The sequence below is a fragment of the Talaromyces proteolyticus genome, assembly GCF_021365285.1.
Source record: "Talaromyces proteolyticus strain PMI_201 chromosome Unknown BGW36scaffold_4, whole genome shotgun sequence".
Lineage (NCBI taxonomy): Eukaryota > Fungi > Ascomycota > Eurotiomycetes > Eurotiales > Trichocomaceae > Talaromyces > Talaromyces proteolyticus.
Window position 1 is genome coordinate 813388 of NW_025764280.1, and position 17677 is coordinate 831064.

The window sequence follows — 17677 nt, forward strand, 5'->3', positions numbered from 1 at the left end:
TTGATGGAACCTCATGGAAATGGAATGACGAATATCTTCATATCATGCAAGCTGATTTGGGAACCCGGCCAAAGGGATCACATCATACACAGCCTTCTCTAGTTGTCTTCGAGCTGAGACATGTGCCTAATGGTTCTGGGGTCAAATACAGAACCCTATAAGCGCATTAGCTGAAGAATTCATGTCCAAATAGAGAAGATATAACATTATGTACGCATGACACGATTGGAAGGCTGGTTATACGAAGGATTCTCCAATATAAAAAGAAACCGATCATACTTCTTTTGGTGATTTTGCATTGATAGCTTTATTCATAATTAATATCTGAAGAAACACGTAACCTCCCTGCATAAAGCAATTTATGCCTAAGCTTCAGTATGGGTGAAGAGCAAGAATGTCCCGGCTTTCATCGTAATTGGGCCATGAAACCTCAGGTCATTTCTCTTTATTTCCGGTTTGCCGATTACAATTACAATACAGAACCCAGACTGCTACCCTATTAATGACGCTATCCAGGCGTTTCTGCCATTTTATGATATTAATAGATACGAGGCGTCTGTTCTGACTATATTGGCTGGACAATATTGTTAGGTCACCGGACTTTGCTCGTCACCCTAGGCTAGGAATATTCGCCACGCCTCCTCACAGCTGAAACCTTTATTCGAATCACTTGAGCCTCAATCCTTACCTCAATCGGAACACTATTAGCTGTTCTTGGAAAGGGGGACCAAAGAGAAACCCAGAGCTTTTCAGCCGAACCTAGAGAAACTTGAAGCCTTTCCGGGAACGGTATGATGATCTGCTGTAATATTTTAGTAGCGAATAAGAACCTTTTTGCTTGAAATAGAATGAATAAAAGTACAAAGCTCGGTGACGAACCTCGCATAACGCATTTATATGAATGCCAACTATATAACTCGCGCAGTGTTTCCAGAAGAAACAAAATCAAAGAAAAATCCAACAGCTGTATCTTTCATATCCATTCTTTAACACCTTACTCAAAGAACCGTTCAATCTAATATCTCACCATGTGGGTCTTTTACACCTGTAGTTTTATAACAGGTCTGCTAGTCACCTACCATGTACTCATTCGGCCACTGCTATACCGACCACTCAAGGGGGTACCAGGTCCTCTGCTAAATAAGATCTCTAGCGTACCCTTGGCAGTTGGCGACATTTTCTTACGACGTAATGAGAAGATATTTAAATGGCATCAGAAATATGGTTCAATAGTATGTATTTCCCCAAACGAAGTATCGGTGGCCTCGATCGACGCGACAAGGAAAATTTATAGCACCAACAGCAGATACGACAAAAGCAATTATTTTGATAATTTCAAAGGATATGGAGCAAATCACTCCATATTCGCAACTAAATTGTTTGAAGAACACAAAAAGAAGAGAAAGCTTACTTTTTCATTCTATCAAGCCTCTACATTATACACCAAAACTTTTATCGAAGAGGGAATCCGGTTGAATGTTCGCTCCGTGTTGGAACATATAAGTATACTGAGCCAGAATACCTCGACTATTGATGTGTACTCATTCACCGACTGGTATGCTTTTGACAATATTACGCGTATTGTATTGGGACCAGTTCACTGCTCTCATTCTATCAAGGGTGACTCCGAGGAGCGACGTATCCTCAGGAACCTGAAGCACTGCCAGCTATGGGGCCCTTTCCGTGTACGATTTCCTTGGGCCTTCCAGGTCATGACTTTTCTCTGTAAATACGCAAACATTGGAGGTCACTTGAAAGCTGAGCTAGAATTGGCAAAATGGTGTCGTGACCGTGCTTTGAAAGCGCTTCGCGATATAAAAGTCGATCAAGCGAACTCTTATAGTTTAATTCATAATCTGCTCTCCCGGAAAGGTCGACATAAGCAGGGCTTAGATAACTTCTCGCTTGCTCCAGACTTTATCGAAGCCGAGGTTTTGGATAACATAAACGCAGCAGAGGCTACAGTGTCTGTCACGGCAACATATGCTATATATTACCTGAGCAGAGAGATAAAATGGCAGACAAGAATACGCAATGAGCTACTGCAACTTCCCCGAGAGTTAGATGGCTTGCCTACGTTTGCGAATATCAACAAAGCTCCAGTTCTGGATGCCTGTCTGATGGAGGTTTATCGCTTAAAACCTGCAGTCAGTGGGCGCGCTGAACGCGTGATACCTGATGGTGGAAGATTGATTTCAGGTGTTTATTTGCCGGAAAAGGTATTTTTGTAGACCCTAGTCACGGTATTCTGAGTGTTCAATAAATAACCCTTCTAACACCAAGATCAGACAATTGTGTCCACGTCAGTCACTGCCATCCACCACAACAAGAATTCCTTTACAATCCTGGAAGAATTTGCGCCACAACAGTGGCTAGATGTGACCTCACATCATCGTAGTACTATGGAGACTCATCTTATACCGTTTGGGTATGGTGCACGACTTTGTCTGGGCAAACCACTTGCAACAATGGAGATCAAGTTGCTTTTAGCAGGTATATATTTGCATTATGAGACAAGGCTTTCAAAATTGACCACGGAAGAGTCCATGAAACAGACAAGTACTCATGATGCAGTTCCGAGGGGATTAAATTGTGAAATACAATTCTGCGGGTTGAGTAGCTGCAATGTTTAGGCTCTGGAATTTCATAACCCTCTTCATATTTTATTGTGTTTGTAATTTCAGTTAGAATCAATAGTTCTGTATTTTTTTGACAGACTTTTGTGTTAGATCGCTCTCATAGTTTTGGTAACCTGATCGTTAGGGTTAGGGTTAAGTGCCATTGTTTTTCCTTCGGCTGCGTCCTTTGATTCCAGCTCAATTTAAGTTGTCAACATTAATGTCCTTCCTTCTAGTGCCTAGTCTGAGGCGGACCACATCTAATAATTAAGAGATTTCAAGCTTTTCTCCCCGCTGGAAACTCCAGACTAGCCCTGCTAGCGCTCCGTAGGGTATCATCTTGCTAAGCCCACCTAGGAAGGAACAGCAAAGATGTCCGATAACATTCAGGGGTATTCAAATCACCTCATTCTCTGATTGGATGACATCTGCCAAGCTATCGATGCAAGCAGTTTGGTCGGCGTAGCAATACTTGCAAGCCTCAATTTACTCGAGATTGAAACTTCTACCGGATTGGTCGGACTGACTCCGTACCTTGTTTCTTTACCTTAAGTCGGATTGTCAAGCTAAAGGCTGAGAAAGTATAAAACGACCAACCTATCCTTAGTCTGTCAGATTTCTCACATTCATTTGCCTAGCTTGTCGAAGCGGCGTCTAAGCCGCCAGCACATATTCCAGTCTCAGCCAGTATTTAAAAACCATAATACATTCGTTGGCTCCTCTCTTTTTATTGCAATTAAATTAGTTTTGTTCAACGGTATATTGTATATTAATCATGCTGTGGAAACAATTTCTCGTGCATTCCTCTTTCTTTACGGGTATTGCAGTATCAGCCTCATTGAGCCATGTGCTCCATGAGAAGCGAGAAATCCCTCTGCCACACGAGGGACGGCGCGTCCATGGCGATTCTATCATCCCCGTACGCATTGGTCTCAAGCAGACGAATCTCCATACTGGCTATGAACGACTGATGGATATCTCGCATCCCTCTTCCCCTAACTACGGCAAACATCTGTCCAAGGAGGAAGTGCATTCGATCTTCTCCCCTGCCGAGGAGACACTGGAGACCGTGAAGAGCTGGCTGCTCAGCTCTGGCACTGTAAGCGAAAGCGACATTATCGAATATGAGAATAAGGGCTGGATCGCTATCGACATGCCCGCTAAACACGCCGAAAGCTTGTTAGGGACCACTTTCTACGAACTGGAGGGCTCCAACGGCGATGTTCGCATTGGATGTGACGAATATTATCTTCCAGTTCACGTTTCAGACCACGTTGACTATATAAAGCCTGGCGTGAAGCTTTCGCCTCCACTAAAGAAAAAGAAGAGGTCATTTGGGAAACGTGCAAGCAGAGCCGGCAAAGCTTCTCAAGGCGGTCATACTCTACCGCATGTTCAACCACCAAATGACCCGAGCTGGGCACTTCCACCCGCAGCTAAAGGCTTGCCCCCGGCTCTTCAGAACTGCGGCGTCAATATTACTCCAACCTGTATCAAGGCCTTGTACGGATTACCAGATGCAACCCACAAGCAACCAGAAAATGCCATGGGTCTTTTTGAAACATCGGATACTTTCTCCCAAGAGGATATATCTCTTTTCTTCCAACACTTTGCAACCAATGTCCCCGCCGACACGAAGCCTAAAGTCATCTCCGTTGATGGTGGTAGCGCCCCTGTTGCTCCCTCTAGTTCACTCAATGGTGGAGAATCCGATATCGATCTGGACCTCGCCATTTCCCTCATCTATCCGCAGTCCGTGACAGTCTACCAAGTTGACGACTTGCCGAATTCTTCTGGCGAAACCAACACCACTGGTTTTCTCAACACATTCCTTGATAGTGTCGATGGCAGTTACTGTAGCTACTCAGCCTATGGCATTACAGGAGACAGCCCTGGCATTGACGCATCGTATCCTGATTCCTTGCCGGGCGGATACAAAGGAAAACTGGAATGCGGCACATACGAACTCACCCGTGTCGTCTCGATATCCTACGGAGAGGCAGAAGTGTATCTCCCTAAGCCATATGTTGAGCGTCAATGCAATGAAATCCTCAAACTCGGTCTTCAAGGTCACACGATCCTCGTTGCCAGTGGCGATTACGGTGTAGCCAGCTTCCCGGGAAGCAATGGCGACGAAGAAGGTTGTCTGAGCACAAATACCATGAACGGTACCATCTACAACCCCGACTACCCTGCCGGCTGCCCTTATATAACTGCAGTTGGTGCGACGAGGCTATACCCGAATGACACCGTCCATGATCCCGAATCTGCCATGCAGGTTAACCTGACTGCCTTCAACATCGCCACTGGCGCCGGCCCAACGAGCGAGCCCTACGACTTCTTCGCTACTGGCGGTGGTTTCTCGAACTACTTTAAACCCGCCTTTTTCCAGGCCGAAGCAGTTGCTTCCTACTTGGAAAAGGACCTGCCATTCCAAAAGCTTCCTTACTATGAGGCCAACGCCGACGGTACCAATATCGGCGAGAATGGCGGCGTCTACAATCGCATTGGTCGTGGTTATCCAGACGTCTCGGCGAATGGAGCTTTCTTGCTCACCTACGTGAATCAAACGCAAGGCACCTTCTTCGGTACTTCATTGGCCTCGCCTATTTTTGGAGCTGTTGTCACGCTTCTTAACGAGGAGCGCACTGCTATTGGCAAGGGACCTATCGGATTTATCAACCCTGCGTTGTATGCCAGTACGTTACTTGCACTTCACTTCACGATCGACTACCCTGATAAGCGTCCGCTAATTGTTATAATTTAGACCCATCTGTTCTCAACGATATCACGAATGGTTCGAGTAAGTTCCCATCTGTCTACATGATAAATTTTGGTATACCCAGTCGCTGCGATGACGCTAATTATTTCGTTATAGATCCCAACTGCGGGTCCGAAGGCTTCCAGGCGTCCCAGGGATGGGACCCTGTTACCGGACTTGGAACTCCAAACTACTCTCGTATGCGGGAGTATTTCTTGAGCTTGCCATAGATATAGGAGGAATCGGATAGTGCTTAGATTTATCAGTTTTTCAAGAAAAATCTAATCTCTGACAAAAGTATTTCTGTGCTTTGATTCGATGTCAACCTCAGCTATATTGTTCTAATTGTATGAAGCTATACATTAACTGAAAATATGCATATTTTGTACGTACCGAAGACGCATCAATCTAATGCTGATCATTAAGAATTGAGATACATGTCCATTAGAAATACAACCAGTATTAGGGCATGTTATAGTTTGGTAGTACCTCTGCTTGGTGAACTCGAATTTGTCCATTCGCCTATGACGTAAACGGCTATAGTATAGAAACCACAACAATGCTATACTGCCTATGTAAGATAAAGAAGAAGGTTTTCCGAGCTTGGTTCATCTCCAAAGTCAGCTGATAGGCATGATTGAACTATGTTCTAAAGAAGTTCTCTGAGTAGCGCGTTTTACGTTTGTTTGTTCAATTACAAAATCCCCAACGAGCCAAATTCAGTCAAGACTTCGCGGTCGACATTCACCAACCACTCGTTTTGAAACTGCTGTGCGCCGCCACATGCGTTGATTACAGCTTGCAGCCGCTCCTTGATGAAGTCTCGGATGTTGATGCGGTGGACTACGTCGGAGGACTCCCATTCGCGGCGACGCTTGCTCTCGGGTGGCTCGTTTTCCATGCTGGCAGCGCTCGTCTCGGCCTTATTCCAGTAGATAAGGTAGTCCTTGGCGGCGTGTGGGTCGTCGGTTGCTTCAGTGCCTTCGGAGAGTTCGGTGACGACATCGGTCCAGATGGTGAGGTAGGATTGGAGATGGTTGAGAAGGTAGGTTGGGGGAGGGGCGTTCTTTATTGTGCTGATCGCGAGCAGCTGGGTGAGGGCGAGAGCGTGCAGTTTTTTCTGCGTTACCAAGCCGATGTTGTCCCAATGAAAGAACCACTCTGTTAGAAGCCAGGATAGAACCTGCTCTTCGGAAGTCCCGGTTGCTGTCGAAATGGCGGAAAAGAATACTTGTGGGTTTCCCAGCGCTAGTCTTGCTACAACACTGAAGTAGTCTGTTTCAAGAACACCATATATATCAGATGTTATTCGGTTCGGTCCAGTCGTTTGGCTGGATTGGTGGGCGGAGTGAAGACCCTCTAGAATGGTATGTAGAAAAGAGCTGTCTAGAAGTGATCTAGCGATGACATTGTACGAATTTGTGCTTCCTCCATCAATGGTCTCGGCTGACCGGATGAGCATTTCTACCAAATGAGGAACCACCCCAACACGTTGACGGTAAGCAGATGACAGCAAGGATTCTAATGAAACTAGAAATGGCGTGCGGTTTTGGTCGTTAAGTACTTCCTGGGGAGCAAGGAGAATATAGCTTTCGGCGATTTGGAGAGCTAACGGTGCACTATCTGTGGCTGCCTCAAATATTGGGAAGAGTCTGGGAAGTAGCGATAAAACTCCAGGGGAGGCAGGAGCTGGTGTCTGGGTAAGCACTGCAGCCCAGAGCTCTAGTGCTTCCTCAAGCAGGTATACGATACTTTCCTAACCGGCATCAGAAAATAAAACATCCGGTGGAAAAGAGAATTGACATACCGATCCAGGCTCTAACGAGTTTTCGATGAGTGGCAGAAGGTCACCATGATACTTGACCGAGTCACCCTTGAGCGCATTCATTAGGGACGAGAGCAGAGTCAAGATGGCTTGTTTCATTAGATGTGCCTCTCCGGATTGTTCCCAGAGTGGTGGTAAAAGAGATATTATTTGGTCCGAAAATGGCAGAATCTAGATCCATCAGCTAAATTAGTCAAGTCATGAAACCCACGTTATCATAGGTAACATACGTGGTCTTCCATCTTCACCACAGCCGTTCTCACTGTCTCCAACAGCGCCATCTTGGTCTCAGCCTGGTCGACCTCTTGAATCAACGTGAGCAAATTCTGCAGTATTGGAGTAGCGTAGGGCAAGAACGCTTGAGGAGAAAATTCGAATGGATCCAGAACATTTTTCAGTTGCCGTCCCGCTGTAATACGAACAGCAAGATCGTTTAGTGGATCATCCCTGTTTGATAGATGCTGAAACACTTGATAAATGAATGAATGGTTCAACTTTTCAGGCTGCACAGGCATCCATTGACCGATTACAATTGCAGTTCTTCTTCGCAACACTTTGTAGCCTTCGTCGTGGATCTGCACTTCGGGGATAAGGGTGGACTCAATAAAAGTGTTGAAGTCTAGATGTTGCTCCAGGCAGGCGGAAGCTAGCCCAATGGCAGAGTATAAGGAGTCTTTCATCAGGATATCGCGATTTTGTGGATCTATCAAAGTTAGATGACATCCAATTCTTTGGAAAGAGACGTGCACTCACTTGCAAAGGAATAGAAGACATTCAATAGCTGTGGGATCAGGAGTGTTTTGAAACTAATAATAAGATCCAAAAAGAGCTTTTCCGAGCAAGGCCGGATCGAAAACTCCCATGCTTCAGATATCGTATCTTCTTTTCTCTCCCATTCTTCCGGCTCTTCTTCCCATTCCTGAAAGTCGATTCGACGAAGTTTAAAAAACTTCGAGATGAGCAGTTCCATAACCATGATTACGAAGTCTTCAGTGAATAGCTGTGACTTGACAAGCTCCACTGATCTGTTTCTTTCCTCCTTTTCCTCTTGCTTTTGGAATTTGAAAGTATGGACTGGGTGGAAGGCCATCTTGGCACAGGCGCGTATTAGTAGCAATGCCTTTAAGCCAAGTCGATCTATTATACTCTTCTGTTCCGAATCTTCGCTGCTCCCACCATCTATATTTTGAGTCTCGGCTTCGTAAATCTCTCCAAGTTTGGATACAATAGTCCAATATGACTTGACTAGTGGAACGCAATCTGAAAGTAGCCCAAAAGAAGCAGGATGGGATTTCGCCATTTCCACATGGAGTTTTGAAAGCTGGAGAAGATGTTTCCCAATGAAAGTCACTACCTGAGTAGAGAGATTGGAGCCTGATTCAACGTAAGTGAAAAACTTGGTGAACTGGGCGTTGCTAAGTTGCCAGAATTCTTGAACGTCTTTGTCCCGGCTGGGATGTTCAAACCCAGATATTATTAATCGACGGAGGACTTTGAGAGATGTCAGAGACTGCTCGAGTAGTCCCAACAATACCTCATTATCGAGGGAACCTTGTTCTAACAGAGTGGTCCAGCTGTTCACTTTTTCAATGTAGATGGTACCCAACAGTCGGAATATCTCGGGAGACACGGATTGAAGGCTCGCGCGCACCCTCTGCATCCGTGCTGTCGAAAGCTCTTTGATAATTTGCAGCAAGATAGCAAGGGTTCGTGGAAGTTGCATCGGATTCGTGCCAGGCTGAGCAGCGGTACGGAGCGAAGAGATCAGGGAAGGAATAGCCTCAGGCCTATAAAGGAATGTTGTTAGCAAAAAACTAGGCACAATATACAATCAATGAGCACTACCATTCGCTATTAGGAAACTCGTAACGTAGAATTTTAGCCACGACTAGAGCATTGTGAAGAGCTAATTGCGGTGACGGTTCCACAATACCGGCTTCGAGGGCTCTGGTTTTGATTCGGTCCCTATCTTCCTTTTTTATAGCACTTATTCAGTCTTAGCATAACGATGTATTTAAAAAAATACTTGAGAAGAACCAAGCATACTTCGTAGCCGTCTTGCGCCAGTACTTGTCGATACCGTTCTTTAGTTGAATGATGGCCAGATAACGAACTTCTATGGGAAGGGAATGACGCAGAAATGCTTCCTAAAATCGAGGGGGACTCTTAGCAAGAACTGTCACACAAGAACTCGGGCAAGGGTGGCAACAAACCTGAAGCAGAGGATAAAAGCCATCCTGTTTTTCCCAATGCTGGAGCTGCTGGGTGCCAACCCGCACCCGTTGGTGTGTTGAACTCGCCGCCCCTTCTAAAGCATAGAAGAGATTCTGGACAGTCAAAGGATTGGCCTCACCAGGCAGCTCTAAAGCATTTGACATGTTTGGCAATAGCCAAAACCCTTGTCAGCCAAATCAATGTGTCGTGACCATGCACAACGTAAAAGTGCGAGTGAGGGCCAAAGCAATGTGGTTAGCAAACATGGGAAAGACAAATTGGAAGGAGAAAGGCCCTATGAGAATTCAGACGAGGCCTAGAATATTCATCAAGAGGCACGGTTAAGATAAGGAAAGATCAAATAGGCTAATTCTCCCATCGACTGTTTGCACATGCAATTCCCCGCGTATGGATCGGCGGGACAGTCAACACTGCCGGATGATCGTTTTTCCAGCCCTAGGGCTAGACCCTTGGTCCGCCGGGGAACGGGGAGTTAGGGCTCCCGCGCAGGGATGAAGTCATCTCTGGATTGGGCCCTACGAGTAAACAACAAGGATCGGCACTTCAGCAGTGAATATTCTAGCAGTGTTTTGATGCACGAGTGAATTTTAATGCTGTCTTATGCGAGCAGAAACAACATTTGAATGCTAAAAGCTCTTTATCATTATTCCAAGGATCAACATCGCCAAGCAGGTGGGGAGGAATGACATCTACATGATGTAGAATGATGCAACTCCCCTGGGTCGGGGCAGAATCTGAAAATCATTCTAATTACAATATATAAAAATGAGACCAAGCATTTATTCGAGCTACTCAGAATATATCAGCCAATATAATCATCATAACTGATTGTTCACTCCTTGACATTTTCCACCATGTCTGATCTTCGACATACGGCATACCTGGCCGAGAGAGACCTCAACAGCTACCAGAAGAAACAAGGAACCGGGAAACAAAGCGTCTCAGGTGCGAATTATCCAGCATATTAATGTGGTATTCACAACTAATATAGCGTAAAAATAGCCACCGAGTCTGGCGTCAACCAACAGGTCGAGAAAGACTTCCCTGGATCCGAGGTACGATACGGTGGAAGTGGAAGCAGGAAGATCCCACCTGAAGAAGGTGGAGATATTGATGCTCGCGGAAGGTAAGTTGTCTGATCCCTGGAGAATCTGTCTATTCTTTTGAGCTAGGGCTGATTGTGGTGCGTAGAGTGACTGAAGCTCATCACTTTGAGGGCCCCGGCGGCCCCGAGGATAAAATTAACAGAATTTCGGAGCAGCGTCCAGGCGATGATGGTGTTCCTGTGCGAAGAACAAACTTTTGAGCGGGGATCAATTGAATATGTCAATCGAGGTGGTCATCAAGGACCCATGCGCTGCTTTATGAGCAATACTAACTTGTATAGTATGGTAGATGAAATAGCCACGTAAATGACACATGCATTCCTGCAGCATAGGAATAAGAATGTTGTACTATTTCCATTACACTATATTCCCTACGTTAATGCTAGTCTTCGACATTGGCATTGTCTTAATTGCAACTTTCTTCTGCTTTTTTCTTACATGACATTCAAAGTCCACAGCGACTTTATCGCATAAATTGCGTCATAATTATTAGAAATGTATGATTGAAACTTCTGTCCCACACGATATCCCAGTTTACAGAATTGCAGCAAAGGAAATAAAGGAACTCAAGGCAAGAGCCAAGCCACCCGAGACACCATTCACAGACGCAGCACCAGAGCTGGTGGCAGCGGCAGTGGAGGAAGTAGAGGAAGGAGAAGTACCGGAGGTGGTGGTAGCGATCTTGGTGTCGTTCACACCGGAGATCCAAGTAGTGCCGTTGCGGGAGAAGGAAACCTTGATGTCCTTGCCGGAAACGGTATCGTAAGGGAAGGGAGAGGTGTAGTTGTACGTGGGAGTCAACTTGCCCCATGTGTCCTTGACAGCTTGAAGAATACCATGGCCAGCAGCACAAGTCTCGTTGCCGGTGGCAGGAGCAGCCCAGACAGACGAGTAGTTAGAGTAATCATTGGTGGAAAGAGGGCCAATAAAGGAAGAGTTGAGGTACAAGTTGCTAGTGTCAACCTTGTAGTTGGTGTATCCAACTTTGTCGGCCACCAACTGGAAGATGTTAGCACCGCAATCCCATCGGCCCAGAGATGGGAGACCCCAGTTGGCTTCGACGGTGGACAGAGTGGAGTAGTGGGTGTAGAAAGTATCGTCAGTAGTTCCAACCAGCTCCTTGGGGACGGCACCTCCGAGAAGGATGGAGAAAATACGGTTACCGATGGGGTAGTGCTCAGTCTCGTCAAAGGTGAGCAGAATTAGGGACTCGTTCCAGAAGTCAGTCGAGTTCTCCAACTTCTCAATGAAACCGCGTTCCCAGACCGAGGCAAAGGTGATGTTGGTGTCATGAGCATCATTGGTCATGTTGGGAGTGATGAAAGCCCACTGCGGAAGCTTGTTGTTCGCGACATCGTCCCAGAGGGAAGTGAAGTTCTTGATGCGAGTCGAGCGAGTGGCATTGGAGGCGACCGAGTCGAAGATGATCAGAGGGTTGTGCTTACGAACATAGTCGTTGGCATAGGTTTTCTGGTTGGAGTAATTGAAGCCTTGGAAACCGGGGTAGGGGGTGTTTTCCTGGTATTCACCCCAGGAAATGCCCTTGGTGTCAAGCAAATCGGCGACGTGGGAGATGTTGGCGGGAATTTGGATGAAGTCATCATTGTCCATGGCAAACTGGTCACCACCGACAGCGGAGACATAGTTGGGCTCGGAGGGGTGAGCGACGGCCCAGTAGTTGGTCAGGGTGATACCCTTGGAGGCCAGGTACTTTTGGTTCTCGTCGCCAGCAGCGGCATCGTAATCCTATCGTCGTGTGTTTGTTAGGGCTAGTTCTGTAGCTGTCGAGAGCGTTGCGCTCCATTCCGACTTACAATGTTCTCCAGCCAGACCTGGTAGAAGTTCTTGAACACCGCGCCCCCGACGTTGGAGGTGGGCGAGGAAGGGACGACAGTCGCAGCAGCCTGCTGGATCTGCGAGAGCGACGGCTCTGAGGTAGTGGCCAGCTGGGCGGACACAGCGCCAGCGGAGGCGAGCAACAGAAGTGCAGATTGCATCTTGACGCAGGAATTACTACTGTCTTTGCAATTGACGGCGAAAAAGTCAAGTCAAACGGCGCTTCTCGATCGGACGGGAGGGAGCAGCTGAGTAGGCTGGCTGGCTTAATATATAAAAGGTAAAGCAAGAGGGAGACGTTCGTCAGCACGTGGCACGCAAGACAGGACGGGTCGCTAAGAATAAACAGCTCCGTCGCATGCTAGGAACAGCTGTGTTTGACTTTGTTGGCTTCGTTGATTGTTGGTTGTTCCTTGCTTCGCGGGCGGGCCGGCAATCTCAGCGAGTCATTGCTGTAATTCGAAGCCAATGCAAGCTGCCACGGCGGGTTTGGCGCGATCGCAGAAAATCGGATTGCGTCGCGGTTTGCCAGATGCGAGGCAGACTGGACGACGAGGACTGAGCACGATGGGCGGCGGCGCGTCGTTACTCGCTGTAGCCGGACCTCAACCCAAGGTGCTAAGTTGTATTAAGGTGTACTAATATGTGACCGCTGATTGGACAGCAGCAGCTCTCCACAAGGGGTACCCGCAAGGCGGCGCTAAGTGGCTAGAATTCTCGCACTAGGCTGCGAGAAGGCTGCGCTAGCCACAGCCAAGCTTCGCGCTGATCGCCCGTTGCCGGCACGTGCGCCCGTGCCTGTCTCTGACTGCCTCTCGCAATGCGCGGCGCTGCGTGACATCGCGTTTTTCGATGCTGCTTTCTACTCCGTTTCTAGAAGCGAGGACGCCATGATTACTCTCACACTATCACCTACGTACGCGCATTAGTACGATTTTAGTACTCGGATTGTTGCTCTGTGGTCCATCGGCTTGTTCCGATCTCTCGAGCCGCCAGGAGAATAATGCAGCACTGCATCCACAAGGAACAGACAGAGGAGTTGATTGAACGTTCTTCCACGGAATTCGGCACTCGGGCAAGACTCACGAGTCACAAGGCTATTATCGCCAGGGCGAACGCCAGAATCACATCCCCGTCCAGTCTGAGCGCCTGGCAAGAGCTCGTTGCAGACATACTTGGCACTAACCAGCAGTGAGCGGCCCACCACCGGCTGCGATGCTACCTTGAAATTTCGAACCCTGGACTTTCGCCCATATCGGCGTTTCCGAGCCCCCGATCATAGCTTCTATCAACACGTGACCCGCGGAGATAGACATTGTAAAAGGGCCGCAGCATATCAAATTGCATGGAGATGATACACTCGAAAAAAATCTGCTGAACCATTGTGATTGAGGTATCTGCCCTGTGGCAGGGCGGCACATCACTCGCTATGGACAAGGTCACCGAGCAGAGCGAATCTGCTTCGCCAGAGGTTCTACCGAGAAATACGACAGAACCAGCGACACCACCCAAGGGGAGTCGAAAGAGACACATGCTGCTAATCGGTATATCCGTTGTCTTATTTATCGCTATCTCGGTTGGCTTGGGTGCAGGTTTAGGACTTGGATTGAAACACCACGGCGATAACTTGACATCGAGCACACCAACGAGCACACCAGCATCAAACACTTCCTCTCCGCAGCCATCATGGCGGCGGGACTCCTCAGAGTACATCTTAGACATAGATACATGGGATATCAATGCAGCACCTACGACGCGGAATTTTGATTTTACGATTTCTGAAATCCAGGGCTATCCTGATGGTAAGCAACTTAATAGGCATACCTGCCACTGGACTCAACGCTAACCCCCGTTGGAAGGCGTTCTTCGAAGCTTATATGTAATCAACGGACAATACCCAGGCCCGTTAATCCGCGTTAACAGAGGAGATCGAGTGCTGGTGAATGTGACAAATAACTTATCCGTGCCAATGACCTTCCATTGGCATGGGCTCTATCAAAACGGGACCAATTGGATGGATGGCACTGCTGGAATCACCCAGTGTCCCATTCCAGCAGGGAGAAGCTTTCTCTATAATTTCACAGTGGAGATGCAGTATGGCACGTACTGGTATCACTCTCATTATAAAACACAATACATGGACGGTCTTTTCGGACCCCTGATTATTCACGCGCCGGAAGAAGCACAATTCCGCAGCATGTATGATCATGACCAGGTAGTCCTTCTTAATGACTATTACCACAACATGAGTTCGACCTACGTGGATGCCTATCTTGCACCGGGCAACGAAAACAATGAGCCTGTCCCGGACAACGGACTCATTCAAGGAATGAACTACTTTGATTGTTCGTCTCTAGACCCTAGCGACGGCTACACCTGTTATGCAAACTCCACTAGGGCTCAGTTCAACGTCCAGCAAAACCAGCGATACCGGTTCCGCCTGGTCAATGCCGGTGGCTTTGGCATGTTCCAATTTGCAGTGGACAATCACACTTTGTCTGTCATCGAGGCGGACTCTACCATGGTGGAGCCCCTCAACGTGAATCGGTTAGATATTGCCGTTGCAGAGCGCTACTCTGTTATTCTGAACGCAAATCAATCTGCAGAAAATTATTGGATTCGTGCAACATTGGACACGTACTGTTTCACTACTTCGAACCCTGTACTAGATTCTGCTGGTATCAAGGGGATTCTCAGCTACACTAACAACGCCTCTGACCCGGTGTCTGGCATTTCAGCGGAATGGCCAGGGGAGGACCCCAATGTCTTGTGTGTCGACCTGAACACGACTCTCCTGGTGCCTGCCGACGTCCAACAAGCTCCAAAGGCTGATCTCTTCTTCAGTCTCCAGTTCTCCTTTGCAATCAGAGAGAATGCTTTAGATCGAGCATACATCAATGGTACAACATGGTTTCAATCGGATGTTCCCACCCTCAATACCGTTGTACCAGCACTTCGGGCTGGTAATGCTACCTTCAATCAGACTGGGGTTGCTTCCGGCTATGGCCTTTCGAACCAGTATATCCTTGACTTGCCTGACTACGCCGTAGTCGATGTTCTAGTTACCAACTATGACGATTCATCGCACCCGTTCCATCTTCACGGACACCAGTTCTGGGTGATGGCATCATCTGCGAGCCAATATTTCGACTATAGTACCTACGATTCACTTAACACTACCAATCCCCTCCGGAGAGACACGATAATAGTAGACTCGTATGGATGGACCTTGATCCGTTTTGTCAACGACAATCCGGGAATGTGGGCTTTTCACTGCCACATAGCGTGGCATCTCGAAGCTGGATTGTTGATGCAATTCCAATCACGTAACGACATTATGAAAGACTGGACGCTCCCTGACGATGTACAGGGGCTCTGCAATATATAGACTCTGCTTTGCCATTTTGCATTCATCGGTTATATTGGATAGAATATATACATATTATTGTTGATGTCGTTGAGCTCTGTAACAATAAACGTCTCTTGGCTGCTTTCGGAGCATGAGGTCACGTGGGGAGCTTGAACCTCGGTCCGTGGCGGCAATTGATTGTGATTTGGAACGATTGACGTTCTCCGAAACATTAATCTGATTTCCTCCTCGTGTATCGTCGACTGACGTTTCCGCGACATTAAATAGCTATGGTGCAGCGATGACTTCTGCGAATTTTGCTGCCGCTCAAAGACGGGTTTTGGAGCGGCGTCGCCTGTTGGAGGCAGAAGCTCGCGCCCGTCTGGCGGACCAGCAACGAACGTCGCGCATCGACGCTGCGGCCCTGCAAAGATTACCATCTCCTTTAAACCGACTTTCCGGCTCAGGGCTGAATATCTGGAATACCGTCAAGGGACGAGAAGGTACGCGACCGCACTTTCGTGTCGGGCAGGTTGATTCGGAGCTCTTGGACGAAGAGCTGCTTGGGTTACTAAATGGCCAGATTGGAGAAGCTCTGAAATATTACGGGGTATGTCAATCTCATATTTTCCTTTCAATAATGTCCAATTTTCTAAGTTGTCTCTTTGCTATGACAGTCTCATATTCGCGATGACTGGGCATCCGAGATTCAGCTCGCTCTCCGCGCTCTTCTGTTCAAGATTTCGATTTGGGATCACAACGCCTCGTACGGCGCGGCTTTACAAGGTCTTCAATACGTCGATAGCCGCAGCAAGTCATTAATCCCATCTCCACCGACGAAGTGGCAAAAAACATTATATGGATTATTTACTGTCGGTGGGCGATACGCATGGGAAAAATGGGAAAACTGGCTGATTGACCACGAGAATGGTTATGAAGAGGCATGTTAAAGCGTTGACTACTATCTACCGCCATGCTAACGATTTCCCAGCCATCAGCAGATGTTCGTCTTTTCTCTCGAATTACGAACCTTGTATCAACCACACACTCTGTCGCAGCTTTTGCGTCTTTCTTAATCTTCCTCGTGAACGGTCGATACCGAACGTTGATCGACCGAGTTCTTCGAATCCGACTTGCACCCCCTTCGAACCAAGTTAGCCGCGAAGTCTCTTTCGAATATCTCAACCGCCAATTAGTATGGCATGCATTTACCGAATTCCTCCTATTTCTCCTCCCTCTTGTTGGCATCAGTCGCTGGCGACGATGGGTATCGCGAGCGTGGAAAAAGACCGTGGCAGCAGTGAAAGCTTCCTCGGCAGAAGACGGCGACAAACCCAGTGAAAAGCAGGGACAGTTCGCCTTTCTTCCCGAGCGAACATGCGCCATCTGCTATAACGACCAAAACCCAACGGCAACGTCCGAAGCCGACATCCTCGGCGCATCGTCAGGAGGAATAATCGGCTCGGCGCAGACAGATATTACCAATCCGTACGAAACAATCCCATGCGGCTGTATCTATTGCTTTGTCTGCGTTACGGAAAAACTAGAAGCGGAAGAGGGCGAGGGATGGGTATGTTTTCGCTGCGGCGAGATCGTCAAGCAGTGCAAACCATGGAATGGTGACGTTCTTGAAGAAGCGCCGCGCTCGTCAACGAGTGCGAAGGTGGTTGGGTTTGCCATTGCAGATGAAAGTGTTGTCGAGAAGGAGACCAGCAACGGGGCGGCGTTTGATACAGAACATCACGACAGCGTTGAGCATCTTCCGCATATTGACGCTGATAATGATGCATTAGACGGGTCGAATATGTGGTCGACGATTGACAAGGATTTTTCCGACACCGATACTTCTAGGCACGAACCAACCGATTCTGAATAAGCCCAAGCCTGAGAGTGCTCGCAGCATCCTATTGATATGTATTACACCCGATCACCAGCTAGCAGCACCAC

General features: G+C 47.6%; 7 protein-coding genes across 7 annotated transcripts; 5 read left to right on the forward strand and 2 right to left on the reverse strand.

Annotated features, from left to right (window-relative positions):
* Positions 1–1028: 1028 nt before the first annotated feature.
* Positions 1029–2853, forward strand: BGW36DRAFT_446908 (cytochrome P450; the record flags this gene model as incomplete). The annotated part of the gene is made up of 3 exons (XM_046221712.1): positions 1029–1082; positions 1119–2219; positions 2289–2853. The coding sequence occupies 3 exons, from the start codon at positions 1029–1031 to the stop codon at positions 2631–2633; spliced, it is 1500 nt and encodes a 499-aa protein (XP_046074080.1). The 3' UTR covers positions 2634–2853.
* A 540-nt stretch (positions 2854–3393) lies between these two features.
* On the forward strand, positions 3394–5609 carry BGW36DRAFT_425202 (putative protease S8 tripeptidyl peptidase I; the record flags this gene model as incomplete). Its single annotated transcript, XM_046220084.1, has 3 exons — positions 3394–5317; positions 5386–5421; positions 5497–5609. 3 exons carry the CDS (start codon positions 3394–3396, stop codon positions 5607–5609), a joined length of 2073 nt encoding a protein of 690 aa, XP_046074081.1.
* Positions 5610–6073: 464 nt separating this feature from the next.
* On the reverse strand, positions 6074–9582 carry BGW36DRAFT_425203 (putative importin 11; the record flags this gene model as incomplete). The annotated part of the gene is made up of 7 exons (XM_046220085.1): positions 6074–7135; positions 7187–7375; positions 7435–7907; positions 7958–8991; positions 9050–9190; positions 9251–9351; positions 9418–9582. 7 exons carry the CDS (start codon positions 9580–9582, stop codon positions 6074–6076), a joined length of 3165 nt encoding a protein of 1054 aa, XP_046074082.1.
* Positions 9583–10293: 711 nt separating this feature from the next.
* Positions 10294–10745, forward strand: BGW36DRAFT_357040 (uncharacterized protein; the record flags this gene model as incomplete). The annotated part of the gene is made up of 3 exons (XM_046213839.1): positions 10294–10384; positions 10442–10565; positions 10631–10745. The coding sequence occupies 3 exons, from the start codon at positions 10294–10296 to the stop codon at positions 10743–10745; spliced, it is 330 nt and encodes a 109-aa protein (XP_046074083.1).
* Positions 10746–11079: 334 nt separating this feature from the next.
* BGW36DRAFT_291964 (acid phosphatase PHOa) lies at positions 11080–12542 on the reverse strand (the record flags this gene model as incomplete). The annotated part of the gene is made up of 2 exons (XM_046210883.1): positions 11080–12291; positions 12360–12542. 2 exons carry the CDS (start codon positions 12540–12542, stop codon positions 11080–11082), a joined length of 1395 nt encoding a protein of 464 aa, XP_046074084.1.
* A 1370-nt stretch (positions 12543–13912) lies between these two features.
* BGW36DRAFT_292785 (multicopper oxidase-domain-containing protein) lies at positions 13913–15769 on the forward strand (the record flags this gene model as incomplete). The annotated part of the gene is made up of 2 exons (XM_046210933.1): positions 13913–14183; positions 14241–15769. 2 exons carry the CDS (start codon positions 13913–13915, stop codon positions 15767–15769), a joined length of 1800 nt encoding a protein of 599 aa, XP_046074085.1.
* A 262-nt stretch (positions 15770–16031) lies between these two features.
* Positions 16032–17558, forward strand: BGW36DRAFT_278287 (putative peroxisome biosynthesis protein; the record flags this gene model as incomplete). Its single annotated transcript, XM_046210203.1, has 3 exons — positions 16032–16340; positions 16408–16675; positions 16729–17558. Coding segments are annotated over 3 exons (1407 nt in total), but the record flags the coding sequence as incomplete, so codon positions are not given.
* Positions 17559–17677: the final 119 nt, after the last annotated feature.